A 17,633-nucleotide genomic window follows, 5' to 3' on the forward strand; every position below is an offset into this window, starting at 1 on the left:
ATTTTTTTATTTTTTATCGTTGTATCGTTGCAGCCAAGGAGTTTTTAAACAAAATGGACATATGTACAAGTGGAGGAAGTCTGGGAAGGTAATGAAAAACGGGTGACTCCTATAGGTGAGTTTTTTGGTTTTTTTTAAGTCATATTGGCTGTTTTAAGCAAAACAGCCAATTTGCATTCAATGGAAACAACATGGAAACAACATGTCCATTGAATGCATTGAAATAATAATTTTATCTATTGTCCTTTCATTGTTTAGAGATTTCATTCAGCATCTGTTTAATGAGTTGGAAATGGTAGAGGAGTGTGCTACTTTGTGTGTAGATAATTTATTGCTGAATAGTTGAGGTTGCAAAACCCAAGGTCACATATCTCAGACTTGATTTTTCTGACAGGGAAAGCAGCAAATGATCATGGGATGCAGCATGGGAAAATCCAGAATCCAGCCGAACAAATGTGACAGAGGTGCAAAGTTTTTCTTTAGTCTTTTAATTGAACACAACTTTAAACAAGTCCTCTCTTTAATTTCTGAACTTCAATGTAATATTTTTTTTTGGTCATTTTCAGTGAGCATTTCTGTTCCAGGTAATTATATTTACCTTCGTCAAAACCTTAATTATTAAAATCTGTACTCAGACTTCTCATTTTGTGTTTAATTGCTGTAATCTTAATCCAAATTTCATGCACTCGGAATAGCTGCCACGGGTAGGTTGTTTTCTTTCCAGAATATTTATTTTGAATTAGTACTCCAGGTCAAAGTGTTCCAAACACCCAGAAAAAAAAAAAAACACTTGTTGGTTCTTGGAGGTGTTTTATTATGTTTAAGAAACTTTCTTCTGAAGCCTAACAGCTTAGATATCCTAAACAACTAGTCGAAGAACATCCCCTTGACTGAATTTCAGAGAAACAATGCCACTTAGACACGTTCCTGATGTTTCCTTCTGCTGTTTCTCAGCAATTAGAGCAGCTTTGCTGATCCAGCGCTGGTATCGACAGTATGTTGCCAGGCTGGAAATGAGACGCAGGTGCACATGGAACATCTTCCAGTCTATTGAATATGCAGGCGAGCAAGATCAAATAAAGGTGAGGTCAAAATTTTTGCACAGAAAACATTAGCCTCCAATGTGTGAGTAAAACTATTTATGAATATTTATACCTTGCAAAAGAAGAAACCTTGTAAACTTTGTCACTGTGCAACCACAAATTGAATGCATGTTATAAAAATTTTATGTCACAGAAAAACACAAAGTGGTGTATAATTGTGTAGGTATAATCTGCGGCCCGTTCAATCCATCCTCAAAAAGTGGAAGGAGAATGTCACAACCACAAACCAATTAAATTATGGCTTCCCAGCAACGCTGACAGGCTGAGGAAGGAGATTATTCATTGGAGAAGTAGCCAAAATGCCCGTAGTTACTCTTGAGAGGGTGCAGTGATCCACAGACATAGATTGGAGAATCTGTGATGGTAACTATAATTTCTACACTCTACAAATCTGAACTTCGTTGCATAGAAATAGCAAGACAGAATGGCAGTACTGAAAGAAAGTCAGAAATGTTTCATTTTTGGAGTTTGCAATGAACCACAAGACACGTGGAAGAACGGGTTCTGGCCAGATAAATAAAAAATAAAAATAAAAAAGGCTCAACCTTGATAAAAAAAAATAATTTTGAGATGTCTGTTGTAAGAACTAAAGCACTCTTTAGAGCCCCCTGCTGGTTTGGAGAACCCAAGCAGCAGTTTACTTCATGTTTTGTTTTGGATCAGCTATGAACGTGTAAAGAAACAAAACAATAATAATAAGTGCATTTAACTGTTTTTTTGTATGCAACATGTGTTCTGTAAACTAGTTCATGCTCTTTGTACTATTGGTTGCCTTGATGTTAGTGGACTGCACATTACAATCAATGAGTTTAAGTTTAGAGCTATCTTCATGTAAATAAACATGTAAAGAAATGTTTTTCTTCATTCAAACATTTAAAACTCTGGTTCCTCTCACAGCTGTATCATTTCTTTGGCTTCTTGATGGACCATTTCACCCCAGCCAGCAGTGAAAGTAAGAGAATAATTGTCAGCTATAATCACTTTAACCCTCCTGTGCAATATCTTTTATTTATCAACAATCTGCTCCTTATTCCAAGATTTAGATTCACTTTCATATTGATCCACTTCCCTTTTACTTCCTCTCTGTGTTTAATGAAGGAAACCTAATATCTCACATCTTTCGTGAGAATGAGGTCTGCCATGATGCAGACTGGGAAAGATATTTCTGCTACAAAGACATAGAGGTACCGGACAGCTACTGCGGCCCCCACTTGACTTTCCCCATGACGTTCTGTGGGGTGTCCAAGCTAATGGAGGCTTTCAAGCTGAAACAAGTAGGTGCATTGGTTCATGAAGATGTAAGATAGATTAAAAAAAGCCCAAATGAGAAAAGAAGATAAAAGCAGGTGCTTCTAGGTTTTCTTGGATAATTTATACATGTTTTTCTCCCAGCAGCAGCTCCACGCTCGTTATGTTCTGCAGATTCTTGGAGAAACTTGGCGACTTCTAAGAATCCTTCCAAACATCAATCATGTATCGGTCTGCCACACTAAGGAGATTACAATATGTGGTACACTGAAGTGGCTCTTTCTAGGATCTTCCACTAACGTTTTATTTTACTGCCTAAGTAACATTCTGTTTACTACAAATGTTTTTTTGTTCTCAGGAGATTTGCATGGGCAGCTTGAAGATCTGCTATTGATATTCTATAAGGTATAAAAATATATATAAGATATATCTTCAGTCAGGAAGTCCATCTTAATTTCTTTGTTTTTTTATCAGAATGGTTTACCCTCATGTGAGAAACCTTACATCTTCAATGGAGACTTTGTGGATCGTGGCAAGAATTCTTTAGAGATCCTGCTCATCCTGTTTGGGTTCCTGCTTGTTTACCCCAATGAAGTGCATCTGAACAGAGGAAACCATGAAGATCACATTGTTAACTTGAGGTAAAATCTTCACTTTACCTTTACACTCCCAATATCTTCATGTTGCTTAAACATACAACATTTTGTCACATTACAAGCATATACATCAATATATTTTACAACATTGCAGACATTTGTGAAGTAGAAGAAAAATAATCCAGAATTTTTTTTTTTATATATATATATATATATATATATATATATATATATATATATATATATATATATATATATAAGAGTCTGAAAGAGTCTGAAAGGTGCCCCCTTTACTTTGACATGCACAAATAAAATCTAAATTAATTGAAAGCCTACAAAGGCCACTAAATTACAAAACTGAGTTCACTTTATACAGATGTTCTGTGAAGGCGGTCAGAGGTCTTCTAGTGAAGAAACACTGAAGACAAATCAAGTACAAGTTGTGAAGAAATTTAAAGCCAGGTTGTGTTATAAAGCAATATTCTACTATTTGTATATCTCGTAAACAATTGTTCAAGCCCTGATCCAAAAATGGCCTTTGTAGAGGAGTGGCAAGAGGACGGTCATGGTTGGAAAATGGCAAGACTTGTTTTCAAGTTGACACATGTCACGTAGTGGATAAAGGAAACAGCTGGAAGATGGTGCTCTGGTTAAGATTATTGTGGTACAAATTGAATATTTCTTAAAAACACTGTTTACCTGAGCACATGTAAAACATGGTAGAGACAGCATTCTGTCTGTCCTGTCCTTCAGCAATGACTGTAAGAAAGCTGCTGACGTTGTTGTGGAGTTACTGCTTGCAGGCCCACACTTTCATTTCTGACCTCCTTTAAAAATTTTAAATGAATACCTTGCATATATAATTTGCACTAGATTAATGTTCATAATCCTAAAATGTGTGATTTTATTAATGTGTTCTCTTCAGGTATGGTTTTACCAAGGAGGTCTTGGGAAAATACAGAGTGAGTATGCAACTTTATACAGCTAATAGCAGCATGATGAAACCATGGATTTTGGAGCAGATTATGCCGTATGTTGAATTGACTTTCAGGTGCACGGCAAGAAGATCCTAAAGCTGCTCCAAAAGATCTTCAGCTGGCTTCCCCTGGCCACAGTGATCAACCATAAGGTCCTGGTTGTACATGGAGGAATCTCTGACTCAACAGACCTCGACATGGTCGCTAGGATAGACAGACACAGAGTGAGAGAAGCTTCCAGTTTAAGTCAGATTAGAGTGTTTTGTACAATACAAACCCAGGAAAGCTAAAACTGTTGAACCTGTGACTGCGCAGTACGTGTCGGTTCTACGGCCTCCTAAAGTGATCAGTCCCACACTCAACGGCAACAAAGCAGGGAGCGGCAAGAACGAGGACGCGTCTGGACCAGCAGAAGGCCGCCGCCGGGTGCGCTCCCTGACCAACACCTCGGCCCAGGGTCAGAGGAACAACATCCCGCGTCGCTCCCTCCACAACCTGTCCACCAGCGGCGCCCAGCTGAACTGCTCAGTGGAGGACGAGCTGAAGAAGAGGCGCAGGCTGGCTGGGTTCGATCAGACCTACAAAGAAATGAAGACGTTGGACTCTGACTCAGACCCGGAGTTTGGAGAACCCACAGAAACACATGGGCATGAGTGGAAACAAGTAAGACTGTAGACATAAACAACAATTCTCTTCTAACAAGTGAAAGATAGAAGGATCATAGTGCTTAAACTTTAAGATAACAGATTTTGTTTTTGCAACATAATCTTTTAGTTTAGTGTCCACCATAGTAGAGGGTAGTGTGTATTTAACCTCTCATTAATTGAAATGTTTTCTTTAACATTTAATTATTTTGTTGTAATTTTTAAGTGCTCATTGTGATTAATATTGACCTCTTTTTTTCTATTTTGCCCTGATATTGTGATACTGGGGGCCTAACCAGCAGGGCATGTTATTATTTTCCGTGCAGTGGAGTGGCTGACTTCAAATTATTTTCAGACCTCTGTTACGTTTTACAATCTCCTTTCTAAAGGCCCCATGACTCCTGCATGGTCTTCATTCTGACTTGAACACTCAGGCATGCCCCAGACTAAATGTTGCTTCAAAATGCTGAGTGATGATGTTTTCATTTTTCTTGTGCCATTAAAAAAAAAGGATTTTAAAAGACCCATATGTCCATTAATCAGTGTCCTATTTTTTCAATGTTATTTTTTATGTGAATGTGTTTTTATCTAACCAGTGATGTATGCACTCAGATAGTGGACCTTCTATGGAGCGATCCGATGCCTCAAAATGGCTGCATTTCCAACGAGGTGCGAGGTGGAGGCTGCTACTGGGGGCCAGATGTGACTGAGGAGGTGCTGGGAAAACACAACCTTCAGCTTCTCATCCGCTCCCACGAGTGCAAACAGGACGGCTACGAGTTCTGCCACAATCGCATGGTGAGCACAGAAAGAAACACGGTAAAAAATAATAATAATAATAATAAAAAAAAGCAAAAACTCAAGTTCTGGAGGGAAAAACAAGAGCTCAGAGTGTTCCCTCCCTTCCCCCTTCATTGTTACGACAGGTGCTGACCATATTTTCAGCCTCTAATTATTACGAGGTGGGCAGCAACAGAGGAGCCTACATCAGAATGGGTCACGATCTGGTCCCTCACTTCATTCAGTACCAGGCCAGCAGGACATGCAGGGAGCTGACCCTGAGACAAAGGTGAACAGCTTCAGCAAATAATCCAACTAGATTATTTGGCATGGAGGCTCAAATTTATGAATATGAATATGAGGACTTATTAAGCAGCACAAAATCAATTTATTTTGTCACTGAATGAGAGAAGCAAATTATTTTATACTTTTGGTGTAGTAAAAAATGGTTCTGCCTGCTTTCTATTCTGTTATCTAACTTTAAAAAAAAGTTTGTGATAAAGTAAAAGCGCTTCTTACTACTAATAGCAAGAATTCTTGCTATTATGTATATTATTTGATACTAACATTCTTGTATATTCTGTATAATCTGTGCATATAGCTCCCATATTTATATTTATACACAATATCTATATCTCTTTGCTATAACCCCTTATAGTCCATACATACATAGTCTTGTACATCTGTAAATAAATATTTATATCTTGTAGAGCACTTCTGGATAGATGCAAACTACATCTCGTTGCTTGTACTTGTGACAGTGCAATGACAATAAAGTTGAATTCTATTCTATTCTATATTATTAAATAATATCAAATAATATCAGATTAAGTCTGACAACCCTCTTGGCATCAAAAATGCGGTGTTGTAAATATTTATCCATGGACTTCAGTTGTAACAACTATCTTTTTCATATAGCTAAGAATTTCTTTGCTCTAAGCAGGTGGTAATACTGTATGTTAAACAACAAAATCAAAGTTATTTTAAAATACCCAATTATCTTGTGTTGAAATTTCAATTTTATGTTCAACATCAAAGATTCTTTTCATTATTTAATTAATTTGAATTTTACTAAACAGATTTGTAGATTCAAGCAAATACCCAAAGGAAATTCAATTAACTAAAACAAAGGTTTTTCCAAGAAAATTATGTTTCTTTGCAACTTCAGTCTTTTACTCCTATTTGTAAACTGAAAAAGTATTTTGACGGCTTTCGGCTGTTTTTCCACCAGTGTTGGCTGGACAGAGAGATCAGCCCTGCGAGCGCTCAGGCAGCAACTGTTTGTGCACAAGTCGGATCTCATCGGTGCCTTCCAGGAGTTTGACCCAAACAACACCGGTACAGAAGTAGCAGAACCACTGATCTCAATACCAGTTAATGTGACAGCGGCCCCCTGAAAAGTATCTCTATCTATTTCAGGGGTGATTTCTCTACGCCACTGGGCGACAGCTACGGAGAGAGTGCTGAAGCTGGGTTTGCCTTGGAGGGTGCTGCGCCCCCAGCTCATCAACAGGGCCCAGCACGGCATGGTGGACTACCAGCAGTGGATACGAGAGCTCTCCATCACTGAGCCCAAACCAGAGGTGTCGTCTTTAAAAACATCTTCCACTCGCTGCTCACTCTGTTCTCACGATTACTTTGAAACATGAGAAAGTAATTTCAAACTCCTGGCAGGTGTCAGATACCAGCATCCTGGAGACAATGTACAAAAACCACTCTAACCTGGAGACCATCTTCCGCATCATAGACACAGATCACTCAGGTGAGCAAGACGCAGTGGACGTATTTTTCATCTGTGGAGGGCCAAAGAAATGCTAAAATGTAAGAATAAATTATTATATTCTTACTTTGATCCTTCATAGTTAAATTTAAACAGGAAATAAATATCTAAAATAAATGAAATAGATCTGTAACCAATCATTTACATTTGTCAGCTGATCACTAAAGTAAAATATAAAGGTCATTGATATCATGTTGAACCAGTTTTTTTTTTCCTGGTTTCTGTGGTGCGTTGCCACTATCACGTTCTGTATAATTAGTCATGACTTTTAAATTATTACTGAAATTGTTTAACTGGCCATTTAAAAACCAGCAAAGCCGCCTGAAAAAGTATACCCAAACTAAATCAAATTCAATTCAAAAATCACCAAAATTTTAACCAGATTTAGAAATAAAAATGCATAATTTTCTTAAAATTGTTCACCATATTTTTTTAAAATTACGTTTAATGAACCATGCTGTAGTTTGCAATTTTATTTCAACATATTTTCCAACCTTCTAAAACAATTAATCACCATTTAATCGTGATATATTCGAATTCTCCCTGCAGAACAAGAACCAATGTTCTTAAATACTGAAATATTTGTGCTTACTTAAATCCTTATCTACAGAGGTTATTTGAAAGAACTTTCAGATATATATACATGCTGAATTTTAAATGAATCTGCTTCCAACCTAATGTTATTGAGTCACTTCTACTAGTAGTTGACATTCCTCTTTTGCTCCATCTGTTAAACTTATACAAATCAACGAGACACCAGCCCGATCAAAACAATGGTTAAAGTGTACAGTTCTCCCATTCTTCTAGGTTTGATCTCTTTCGAGGAGTTTCGTCAGACTTGGAAGCTCCTGAGCTCCCATCTTAAAATGGAAATCAGTGATAAGGCCATCACTGACCTGGCCCAGAGCATGGACTTCAACAAGGACGGCAGCATCGATATCAATGAGTTCATGGAGGCCTTTCGCCTGGTCGACCTCTCCACACATGCTTGATGGAGAGAAGTTGGGAGTAATAGGTTAGATGATTTTTTTTTTATTATTTTTTGAAAACCACCAGTATGAAAATCAGGCCAAACGCCTTGTCAACCTTAGTTGTTTTTAAATGTGCTGCGTAATTAAAATGAACGTTTGACAGTGTTAGCTTAGTTAAATCATCTGGACCCACATTTTCTAATGGGTGGGTTATTTGGGTGCATTATTATTTCTCCATCTGTTTCATACTATAGTTCTACTGTGATTTTCTACCACAATTTTATACTTAAATGTTGCCTATTTAGTTGGTGAAAGAAAATAAAGACATTCTCTGATCAACCATTGTAAATGGGTGCCAATACTTGATGCCTAATATGACTTAAAACTTTTAACCATGCCTGCAGTTATTCAAAATCATTTACTTTTTTCAGGTTGTTCATTCGATAACACAGAGACCCATTTCTCTTAGTCACTCTTCAAAATGGAAAGGACAAGACACCACCAATAAGCCAGGAAACGTTGAATAGCTGCTCACCTAAAATTATCTGTATACAGTTCAGAAAAACAGAGGAAATGAACCTCTGACCCATTAAACACAGTGGAGGATCTGTGATGCTGTGGGCCTGTTTCTTCTCCACAAGCCTTGGAAGACCATTTTAGGATAACCTGCTAAATATTCATCTAAAACATCCAGAACTCTTACCCTCGAGGACCAGAACTGACTTTCTGTTGAACTTATCAAACATCCCACTTGTAAGGTTCGCTATAGCAACTCGTGCAAAAAAACAAAAACAAAAAAAAGATTCACCTTCCTCATGTCTAATTCTCATTGACTGGAGCTTTTTGTTTGGAAATGTTTTCTAAGGGTTATTTTGTCTGTAGAGGTAGTTGCTATTAATCTGTTTCTATATAAAAAAAAGTCTATTTATAAACACCGAAGGCATTCTACAGTTATGCGTTGCTTCTTCTACACATCTGACAACATGTTTAGATCTTCGTGTGTGCTGGATAACACTACAGACCCTTAGCATGTGGGTGACCCTGTTGCATGAGGGGATGTAATCGGTTTGAAGGAGCCTAATAAGTTCAACTGCCAATCAGCCTTTTCACTCCAGTAGAGGACGCAAATCCAGGACATAAACCTATCAAGTGAAGCCCTGCTTTGATGAGATGTAGGAAAGCACTAATCTAAAAAGGTAAACAAGAAATGAACCCACATTATTACAATAACGATGCAAATAAATAAATCCAAACACACGAGTAAAGAACGCAGCCTAGAAATGTCTCTACCACAAAAAAACAAAGCTTCTAGTGCGCCAATGTATAAAAGGAGATATAGTTTTTTTAAATTCAAAGATTTATTAATATTTACTAAAATAAAAAAAGAAATACAAATATGTATTAACATAGTTTTGAATCATGCTGCGTACTCCCACAGCTTACTTGCTAGACGCGCTCCATAATCTGATTTAACATGAGGGAAGCCTGCTTTTATTAGACACTGTTGAATCTTCTTTAAGCTGTTTAAATCGGCCCAGACAGCAGAGAATGACCACTCATCCAAACACTCAATTATCACACCTGCAAAAAAATGAGATTTTAATATCCTTCTGTGATGAAGGTTGGTCTGGGTGAGAAGTGTCCCTTTTCAGACTGATAGAGGGTCTGAACACGTGTTGAGGGTGGACGGGTGACCTCAGCTCAGGATGCCCCCTCTCATGTGGCCGCCGTCGCTTAGTCCATGTTCTATGAGTTTGATGTCCTCCAAGTCATCTTTAATGACGCTGATCAGGTGACTTAAGCCTTCTTGTTGCTGCTTTAAGTGCTGGAAATGTGAGGCAAGATAAGAGTGTTTCCGTTAGAAAACAACAAACATCTCATCTAGCGTTAACTCATATTATGCAGTCGGTGTAAAACAGGCAAAAATATTTCTGAGTAATTCTTACCAATCTGATAAATAAAAGCCTTAGATTTATAAACAGGCAAAAACATATCCTACTTGTTTGATTTCTCGGAGGAGATCTGCATCGACGTTGTAGCGCTCTTCTGATCTCACGGCTCCAAAGTGGTTCTGCATTCGAATTTGAGACATCAGCTCATTCAATCGACCCTGGATAGGATTAAAAACAAACACAAATTACACATGGAATAAAAAGTGTGTCTAAATTACAACAGGAGTTTGATCCCTACGAGTGAGAAAGACTAATACACCACTTTAGATTGACTGTTGTAAGACTGGAACTAACAATATTATTCTATCGATTATTCAGATAATTAATCAGATTTTAAAAAATGAACACATTCTGTCTCAGATTTTCACTTAAGTTTTTATACAATATTAGAAATGCATTAAAGAGATACAAATAAGTAATCCAATACCTTTTATTAAATAAGAAAACATATAGCTTATTGCCCAAAGTGCAACAAGAAAGCATTCCTTTAGTGAACACTTGATCATTAGCATAAACCAATTAATAATTAGATGCAAAAGATGCTTCATAGGAAATTATGGATTTTCCAAAATTTGAACCAGGAGAATCCAAATCTATGACACTTTCAGAGTTCTGGGTAGAACATACATATATATATATATATATATATATATATATATATCTTAAAATGCTACATGTATATATTTTTGTACAGTTTTGGCGTAATTACTGTTCTGACAGTGTCGTTCTTTCAGCAATCTGTATGCTTATGATTCATCAATCAATAAAATAGTTGAACATAATTGACTAATCACGATTACCGTAATCGTTTCAAACAAATTCTGATCAAATTGTAAAACCTACAAATGTGATAATATCCAAGCGACATTATAAGTCTACTTAAAATGAAACACTTCAAAAAATAAGGAAAAATAAGGCTTCTTATTGGACAGGACACACTTGCCTTGAACTGTGTGGGTGCATTGAGTTCTGACTGAATGGTGTCCAGCTGCACCCTCAGATGCTCCTCATCCACTTGGATAGCGTAGCCGCTTTTTCTCTGAATCTCCTGCTTTATTAGTACCTTCCAGAAAAAATATGCCAGAGTTATCGAAGATGAATTTATAGAGCTGGGAGAGAAGCGGACGGCGCCAGGACATTCCAACTTGATATAATTTACACATGCTGCTTGATGCGGTTTTGCTATTTGTGGGAGAAAGAAGGGATCTGAAATCTCCCTGACAAAATATGGGTCAGTAAAGTGGGGTGGAGACTGCTTAAAAGTTGTGTCTGTGTCATTCACAGTTTTATGTTTTCGTTAACTAGACAAACGAAACGCACACATATTTAATTAAATTGAATGCAGAAACTACCTGCAGCACCCTGTGAGACAGATCCATCAGCTTCCTCTTGTATTGAGCGATCTTTGCTACAGTTGTTGCCTGGTTCTTCTGCAGCTCACTGATGTCATTGGAGATTATCTGAAAGTGCACAAAGGCGGCAAACAAAGACATCTCATTAAGAGACTTTTTTTTTTTTTTTACCTTTAGATTTTATCACCTCCCTGCACCTGCATCCATCCCTCATTGTGGCCTTGTTGTGGCCAAGTTATAGAAAAACTCTTGGAAAGATGTTTGTTATGAAAACTCCCTAGATTTGGATATAAAAGTTCTAATTTTCTAATCCCATCTATGCGGGTGCTTTTTGAATGTTTTTCCGCTTCAGATTAGGTTTATAAAGTAAAAACCCAACTCTTCTGTAACTAAACCCAACTTCACAGTTATTTCCCTTAAGTCGCATCCAAATTAAACCACACTGGCGTTACAAACACAAGGACCCAAGGTTATCCAAGGCTTTCATTTGAAGTCTTCAATAAGGAAACATTTTCTGAAACACTCTTCCTCCCGCTGATTGCTCTGGTATTTCTAATATTTCATGATGAAAACAAGCAGCTGGCAGTGAGGATTGACTGGACATCTGCGTACCGTCCTTGACACCAGAAGTCTGCCTCAGAATTCCTTTTCTAATAACCAGGTGGCTTTTGCCCATTTTCTTGCCTTTTCTTCTAAACCAGGGGTGTCGCACTCCAGTCTTCAAGGGCCGCTGTCCTGCAGTTTTTAGATGTGCCACAGGTACAACACACTGGAATGAAATGGCTTAATTACCTCTTCCTTGTGTAGATCAGTTCTCCAGAGCTAATGACCTAATTATTCCATTCAGGTGTGGTGCAGCAGAGGCTCATCTAAAAGTTGCAGGACACCGGCCCTTGAGGACTGAAGTTTGACACCTGTGTTCTAAACCTTTGCTAAATGTAGAAACAAAAAGCAAAAGATATTTTTACTTACATCCACTCTGGTCTGGTGTTGCTTGGTCATCTGCTCCTGGATCTGCAATCTGCGGAGCAGCTCCTTGAAACCCACCATGGGTACGGGGATTAACCTGAACATTTATGGAAGGCAGTTCAAGGACAAAACCTAGGATGATTTATGAGCTCTTTGGATAGAAGCAAGAAAAAACTAAATAAAAAAAAACATATTCCAACTTACTTCTCTGGGTCAGGGTTGTCCACCTTAGCTTGTTCCCAAATGATGGGATCCACACCTGGTGACAGCAAAAAGGAGGTAATGCGGTTAGCTGATTTTAACAACAAAATGACCGACCTGTTGGTAAACATATGTGCACATATTTACCTGCAGGAGCGTTCTGCAGCAGCTGTTTCAGCTGTGCTGGGGACAGCTCTGTGCGTGTTACTGACATGACCACTCCAATCTGGGTGAGCTGAGCCTTGATGTTGGCCTGCTCCAGGAAGGTGAAGAGCGTGGAAGCTGGGATCCTCTTGGAGGTGCCATTGGGGGAACGCTCCACCACATAAATGATCACCTCTGTCCTGGAGAACAGATGAAGCAGGAGGTAATTGTTCAGAATGGGTTTATAGTCCTCAGGATTTTAGGAAACCATGTAACGTTAGAGAAACTTACTGATCGTTGGGCAGAGCTTTAACGCCCTCTACATTGACGGTCAGAGTCTGGTTGCTTCCCAGAACCTTGTGCAGTGACTCAACCAGCTGCTGCTGCTGAGCACGAACATCAGGCTCCTTTTTATTCAGAACCAACACCACTAAACCATCTTCGTCCTTGCTTACTGGGACACAGCTATACCCCACTGCCTGCAAAAAGACCAAAGATTAATACAGAATCCTAGGGCTGCCTAGGTAAGCCTTTTTTATACAATGTTAGAAAAAATGGTCAATGAAAAACATAAAAACATGAACATATTGTGTTTTTAAATATCATTTCATTCCCCACTCCAGTCTCTGGATATTTCCTTTTTACTTTTACTTATCTGAACCTGCAAAACACTTACATTTTAGATTTTTCCAAACTTAGTAAGGAGTAGAAAATGAGTGAACCAATTATCCCTAGTTTACCTTGAACCTGCAGAAAGGGTTCTCCTGAGTAAAGTCCACTGGTGAGTTGTTGTTAACATAGTAGCCCTTCCCTGTTCCCCAGTAAGCCTGCAACTGGTTCCACTTGGCAAGTATGGAGTCGCGTTCGTCTCCCAGAAGAGTGGGGGCTGACAGAGCGGTCACTTGCTGGTAAAGCTGGGTTGGCTGAGCTTGACCCTGCTGCTGAGCCGGCTGGCCAAACAAGCCTCCTGTAGCAGGAATAGTAAAAAAAGGGGAGTGAAACACAGTCATGCTGAGATTTATGTGCAATCTAGTTAAAATTGAATAAATAAACACATTTATTTAATTTAATAATTACAAATAAAATCATTTTATCCACATTTCTTACAAAAAAAATCTAACATTTTGAAAAAGCTACGATTAAGGTGCAGCTATAAATGACTGCATTTGCACAGATATTCCCAAACCTATTTATTTTATTATTGACCTTGTTGCTGTTGTGTTGGCTGGATGTTAAAACCTCCAAAACCGAGGCCAGTTGTTCCTAATCCAGTTCCAAAGCCTGTCGCTCCAGCAGTGGCACCAGTTCCGAGTCCAGATGGGAATCCAAACCCTTTGTTCTGTGTGTTACCAAACAAGCTTCCTGAAAAACAATATTAAGAAAATTATCACCTACAAGAGAACCATCTTTAAGGTCGGGAGTGTTTAGAAAATATGTTAGCTTTGCAGGAGGATCACTAGATCAGTCAGGTTTTTGTCCCATGTTCTGGGAGACAAAAGGTGACATCTAGTGGCAGGTTAGTGTAATTCATCAGCTAGTAATATTTAATAGTCTAGGGTTGATTAATAAACATAGTCTTCTCTGACATAACTTCACAAGGCTGGTTCAGGGAGAGGGATACAAAATTAGAGGAGTATTGGCTCCTCTAATTTTATGACAAGTGCACAGTTTTGTATAGCTGCAGCTAAGTATTCTAGATCAGCGTTTCCCAATTCCGGTCCTCAGGCCTCCCTGCACTGCATGTTTTAGATGTGCCTCTATTCCAGAGCAGTTGATTCAAATGATTGCATGACCATCAAGTGCTGCAGAAACCTGTTGATCACCCATATATTCAATCCAGGTGTGTAGCACAAGGGAAACACCTAAAACATGCAGGGCAGGGAGGCCTGAGGACCGGAATTGGGAAACGCCGTTCTAGATCATTACCCTGACCAAATTTTAAATGCTATATGGTTTATATTTAACATTTCCCTGTATTTTTAAGAAGTCATGATGCCTTCCAGTTTAACCAGGTTCCCAGGGCCTTCAGAAGAGAAACAGGCCCACAGCATCACACCACTCAATCATGTCTGAACGAAGTGTGTGTGTAGCCTGAACACCGAAATCAGGTGTACTGCTCAATGGGACCGCTCCATTACTTTTGGCACTCCAGTGACCACTTAATATAAAGACATTGTAGAAACAACTTAAATTTACTGTCCATTGCTATGATTCCAAATTTAAATTTGGAAAATGTAAAGCTGGATGTTTTGAGCTCCATTACCGACCTGTTGTGTTGGAGGGGGCAAAGTTGAAAGTGGATCCTGGTGCGGCAGCAGTTGTTGTAGTTGTCCCAAAGCCACCAAACGCACCTGTGAAGCAATGGGAATGAGGACAAGTTAGATGAAAGAAGTGACAAAAAGGGGATGAAAGGAAAGCAAGAGAACAAGAAAGAAAATACAGCATATTTGATGGGTAGCAGAGAAGAACAATCATGACAAAACTTTCACAATAATTTGAGAAGAATTTGACAAATGATTTCCATCTATTTTATTCCTCCATAAAAACACATTCCGCATGGGCATCAACAGGCATGGGTGAATAACTCAAAATTTTTCATGCAAATGTTGTGACTTAGAATCACCAAGTGAGATGAAAGAAAATAAAACATCACTGCACCGCACTGAGGTGGAAAAACTAAACAATAATGCATGATTGACAGGCACAAAATGAAGTGAATCACAAAGATCCTCTACCTGTGCTAGCCAGGCTATTACCAAAATTGAAAACAGAGCCAGCTGTGGTTGCTGTACCAAAGCAACCTGCACTGAAGCTGATTGCTGCTGGGTTTGCATTTAAACCAAACCCCCCAAAGCTAAACCCACCAGCTGTGGTGTTTCCAGCTCCAAGCCCCCCAAATCCTGCAGCCAAAGCAGGCAGGCAGCGAAGAAAGAGAGAGTAACACGGAGGAGATAAATGACAACGCCAGAGCTCAAGATTACTCTGTATTATTAACAACCTCTATATTCCTACAAGGAGGGCGATCTAAAGAAACAATAAACACCTTTGATGCTAGAAATAGGACCTTCATCTCACCTGTGTTGGAGGCACCAAAACTAAATCCTGTGGCTGGTGCAGTTGTGGTCGTGGCTGCGCCAAAAGCAGGAGCTGTCAGAGCTGAGAAATTCAAACAAGTCGATGATTAAAATGATACACAGACATAAACACAAAATAAGACAAAGATTCATTAACTCATATATCAAATTCTATACATTTTATCACGTTAAGAGTGTAAAATTGAATGTATTCTATTAGGATTATGTGATGGACAAACACAGAGTATAATTGTTCAATCGAAAAACCTGAAAAGTTTTTGCATTCGTCCATTCTACTTCACAATCCAGTGATAGTAATTTGCTTTAGAAGTAAACTATAAAGTCCACCAGTGTGTACTTCTTATCTCAATATCAAATACAGTTGTTGTTGTGTAAAGGCCTTTATTGAGGAATATATATAAGTTCAGGAAGCATGCATATGTAAGTGAGAACATGGTGGAAGGACATCTTGTCCACACTTAAACCCCAATTAATTATGAGTTTCAGTGTGGAGGTCGTTGTGGAAAATTCAGGAGCTGTGGGGACTTACTGCCAAACCCCGAAGAAGCGGTGGTAGTGGTCGCTGTCGGATTAAAACCAAACGTTGTTGAAGCTGTGGTTTTGGCACCAAACTGACCAAATGAAAACCCGGACGTCCCTTCAGAAGAACAAATAGAAAAACAAATTACATCGGGTTGAAGAGAGAACAAACTCAAGAGAGGCATGGTTAGTACGGAGCAAATGAAGACGCATCCTAAACCTTCTCAACCAGAAACAGAAGTCAATGCATGTCTTTACTACAAATTTCACTTTTTCCAAGCCATAGGATTACTCCTATGGCTTGGAAAAAGTGAAATATATATTGATGCTAGAAACACAGAGTATAATTGTTCAATCGAAAAACCTGAAAAGTTTTTGCATTCGTCCATTCTACTTCTACTTCAGATCCCTCCACAGGAATATATCTAGGAAGTTTATCGTTAGCTTGGTAGCTTGGTTACCGCACTGCTAGAGACGTCGAGGGTTAACAGTAAGTTAGCTACAACGTTCAGCCAATCTGAACATGTTATAACTTGATTTCACGGCAACCCGCGTTCGTAACACACGTGTGACATATCCTGAGTTTAACAAAAAACTCAAAACCCTGGTAAATATTGCTCATACCTGCCCCTGTGTTAGTCGCGGCACCGCCAAAACTGAACGCCATGTTGACGACTGTCACCGCAAGCACTCTTCTTCACCTTGTTCTCCAGTCAGTAATCCCTCTACAAAGTGGGGAAGTACTGCCACCTTGTGGTCGTAGCTCAGATGAAAACGAGTCGACAACAACAAACTAGAATAAAGTAAAACAGAATACGGAAGCGCTCAGATTCACATAAAATAGGGAATAATAATAAAAAATAAATTATAGACAGCAATTTAATATGGCTTAATGACAACACATTAATGCAAAATGTCAATATACTTATAAAAAGTCCACTGTCTCCTGGCACTAGTCCACAAAATCATGTGATTGGAGAGAGTTGTTATGTAGATATTGCAAACTATTTCTTAATAAAAGTCATAGTTGTGTTGTGTGCAATTTACAATCCCTTATTTGTGACTTAGTAATTGTCATTGTAATATTCATCATAATGTTTTTGTCTTCGAGACACTGAACATCTCTGTTGCTTATTCTTAAAATATAGAATATCATTTTAAAATACAGACAATACTTTGAATTTGTCTTGCACTGTTGTCAGAGATAGATTTATTCATACCGCAGCCCTCAAACTGTTGCTTTGCCTATTAATGTTATAAGTAGCTACAATTTTTTTCTGTAAAGTGATTTACACTCATAGT

At 38.5% G+C, this 17,633-nt stretch overlaps 2 protein-coding genes across 3 annotated transcripts; one reads left to right on the forward strand and one right to left on the reverse strand.

The window, feature by feature from the left end:
- Positions 1 to 398: 398 nt before the first annotated feature.
- ppef2b (protein phosphatase with EF-hand domain 2b) lies at positions 399 to 8,436 on the forward strand. Its single transcript, XM_028024847.1, has 18 exons — positions 399 to 464; positions 567 to 584; positions 696 to 704; positions 955 to 1,082; positions 2,001 to 2,055; positions 2,202 to 2,377; positions 2,499 to 2,613; positions 2,710 to 2,756; positions 2,826 to 2,992; positions 3,873 to 3,909; positions 3,999 to 4,148; positions 4,240 to 4,587; positions 5,181 to 5,366; positions 5,495 to 5,637; positions 6,580 to 6,686; positions 6,768 to 6,931; positions 7,023 to 7,110; positions 7,936 to 8,436. The coding sequence occupies exons 1-18, from the start codon at positions 407 to 409 to the stop codon at positions 8,118 to 8,120; spliced, it is 2,181 nt and encodes a 726-aa protein (XP_027880648.1). The 5' UTR covers positions 399 to 406; the 3' UTR covers positions 8,121 to 8,436.
- Positions 8,437 to 9,667: 1,231 nt separating this feature from the next.
- nup54 (nucleoporin 54) lies at positions 9,668 to 17,099 on the reverse strand. 2 transcript variants are annotated; one of them, XM_028025111.1, is made up of 15 exons: positions 16,956 to 17,099; positions 16,342 to 16,449; positions 15,793 to 15,873; positions 15,453 to 15,617; positions 14,985 to 15,068; positions 13,924 to 14,079; positions 13,458 to 13,684; positions 13,009 to 13,196; positions 12,721 to 12,917; positions 12,577 to 12,631; positions 12,376 to 12,469; positions 11,404 to 11,511; positions 10,995 to 11,114; positions 10,099 to 10,209; positions 9,668 to 9,924 (listed from the first exon to the last, which is right to left on the reverse strand). In XM_028025111.1, exons 1-15 carry the CDS (start codon positions 16,996 to 16,998, stop codon positions 9,796 to 9,798), a joined length of 1,866 nt encoding a protein of 621 aa, XP_027880912.1. In that variant the 5' UTR covers positions 16,999 to 17,099; the 3' UTR covers positions 9,668 to 9,795. The 2 variants fall into 2 exon arrangements, with proteins under 2 accessions (XP_027880912.1, XP_027880913.1); XM_028025112.1 differs by lacking the exon at positions 15,453 to 15,617 and having other exon boundaries at positions 16,956 to 17,098.
- Between the last annotated feature and the right edge of the window lie 534 nt (positions 17,100 to 17,633).

This window comes from Xiphophorus couchianus, chromosome 8 (assembly GCF_001444195.1).
Source record: "Xiphophorus couchianus chromosome 8, X_couchianus-1.0, whole genome shotgun sequence".
NCBI classification, from domain to species: domain Eukaryota; kingdom Metazoa; phylum Chordata; class Actinopteri; order Cyprinodontiformes; family Poeciliidae; genus Xiphophorus; species Xiphophorus couchianus.

Bases quoted from the DNA above. Each gene is read 5' to 3' on its own strand.
- nup54 (XM_028025111.1), bottom strand. From the start codon at position 16,998: ATGGCGTTCAGTTTTGGCGGTGCCGCGACTAACACAGGGGCAG. The intron at 16,450-16,955 runs GTATGAGCAATA...GTTCTTCTGAAG, and splicing joins CGCGACTAACACAGGGGCAG to GGACGTCCGGGTTTTCATTT. The intron at 15,618-15,792 runs GTGAGATGAAGG...CTTTGGCTGCAG, and splicing joins TTTTGGTGCCTCCAACACAG to GATTTGGGGGGCTTGGAGCT.
- ppef2b (XM_028024847.1), top strand. From the start codon at position 407: ATGATCATGGGATGCAGCATGGGAAAATCCAGAATCCAGCCGAACAAA. The intron at 2,757-2,825 runs GTATAAAAATAT...TTTTTTTATCAG, and splicing joins TGCTATTGATATTCTATAAG to AATGGTTTACCCTCATGTGA. The intron at 4,149-4,239 runs GTGAGAGAAGCT...GTGACTGCGCAG, and splicing joins CTAGGATAGACAGACACAGA to TACGTGTCGGTTCTACGGCC.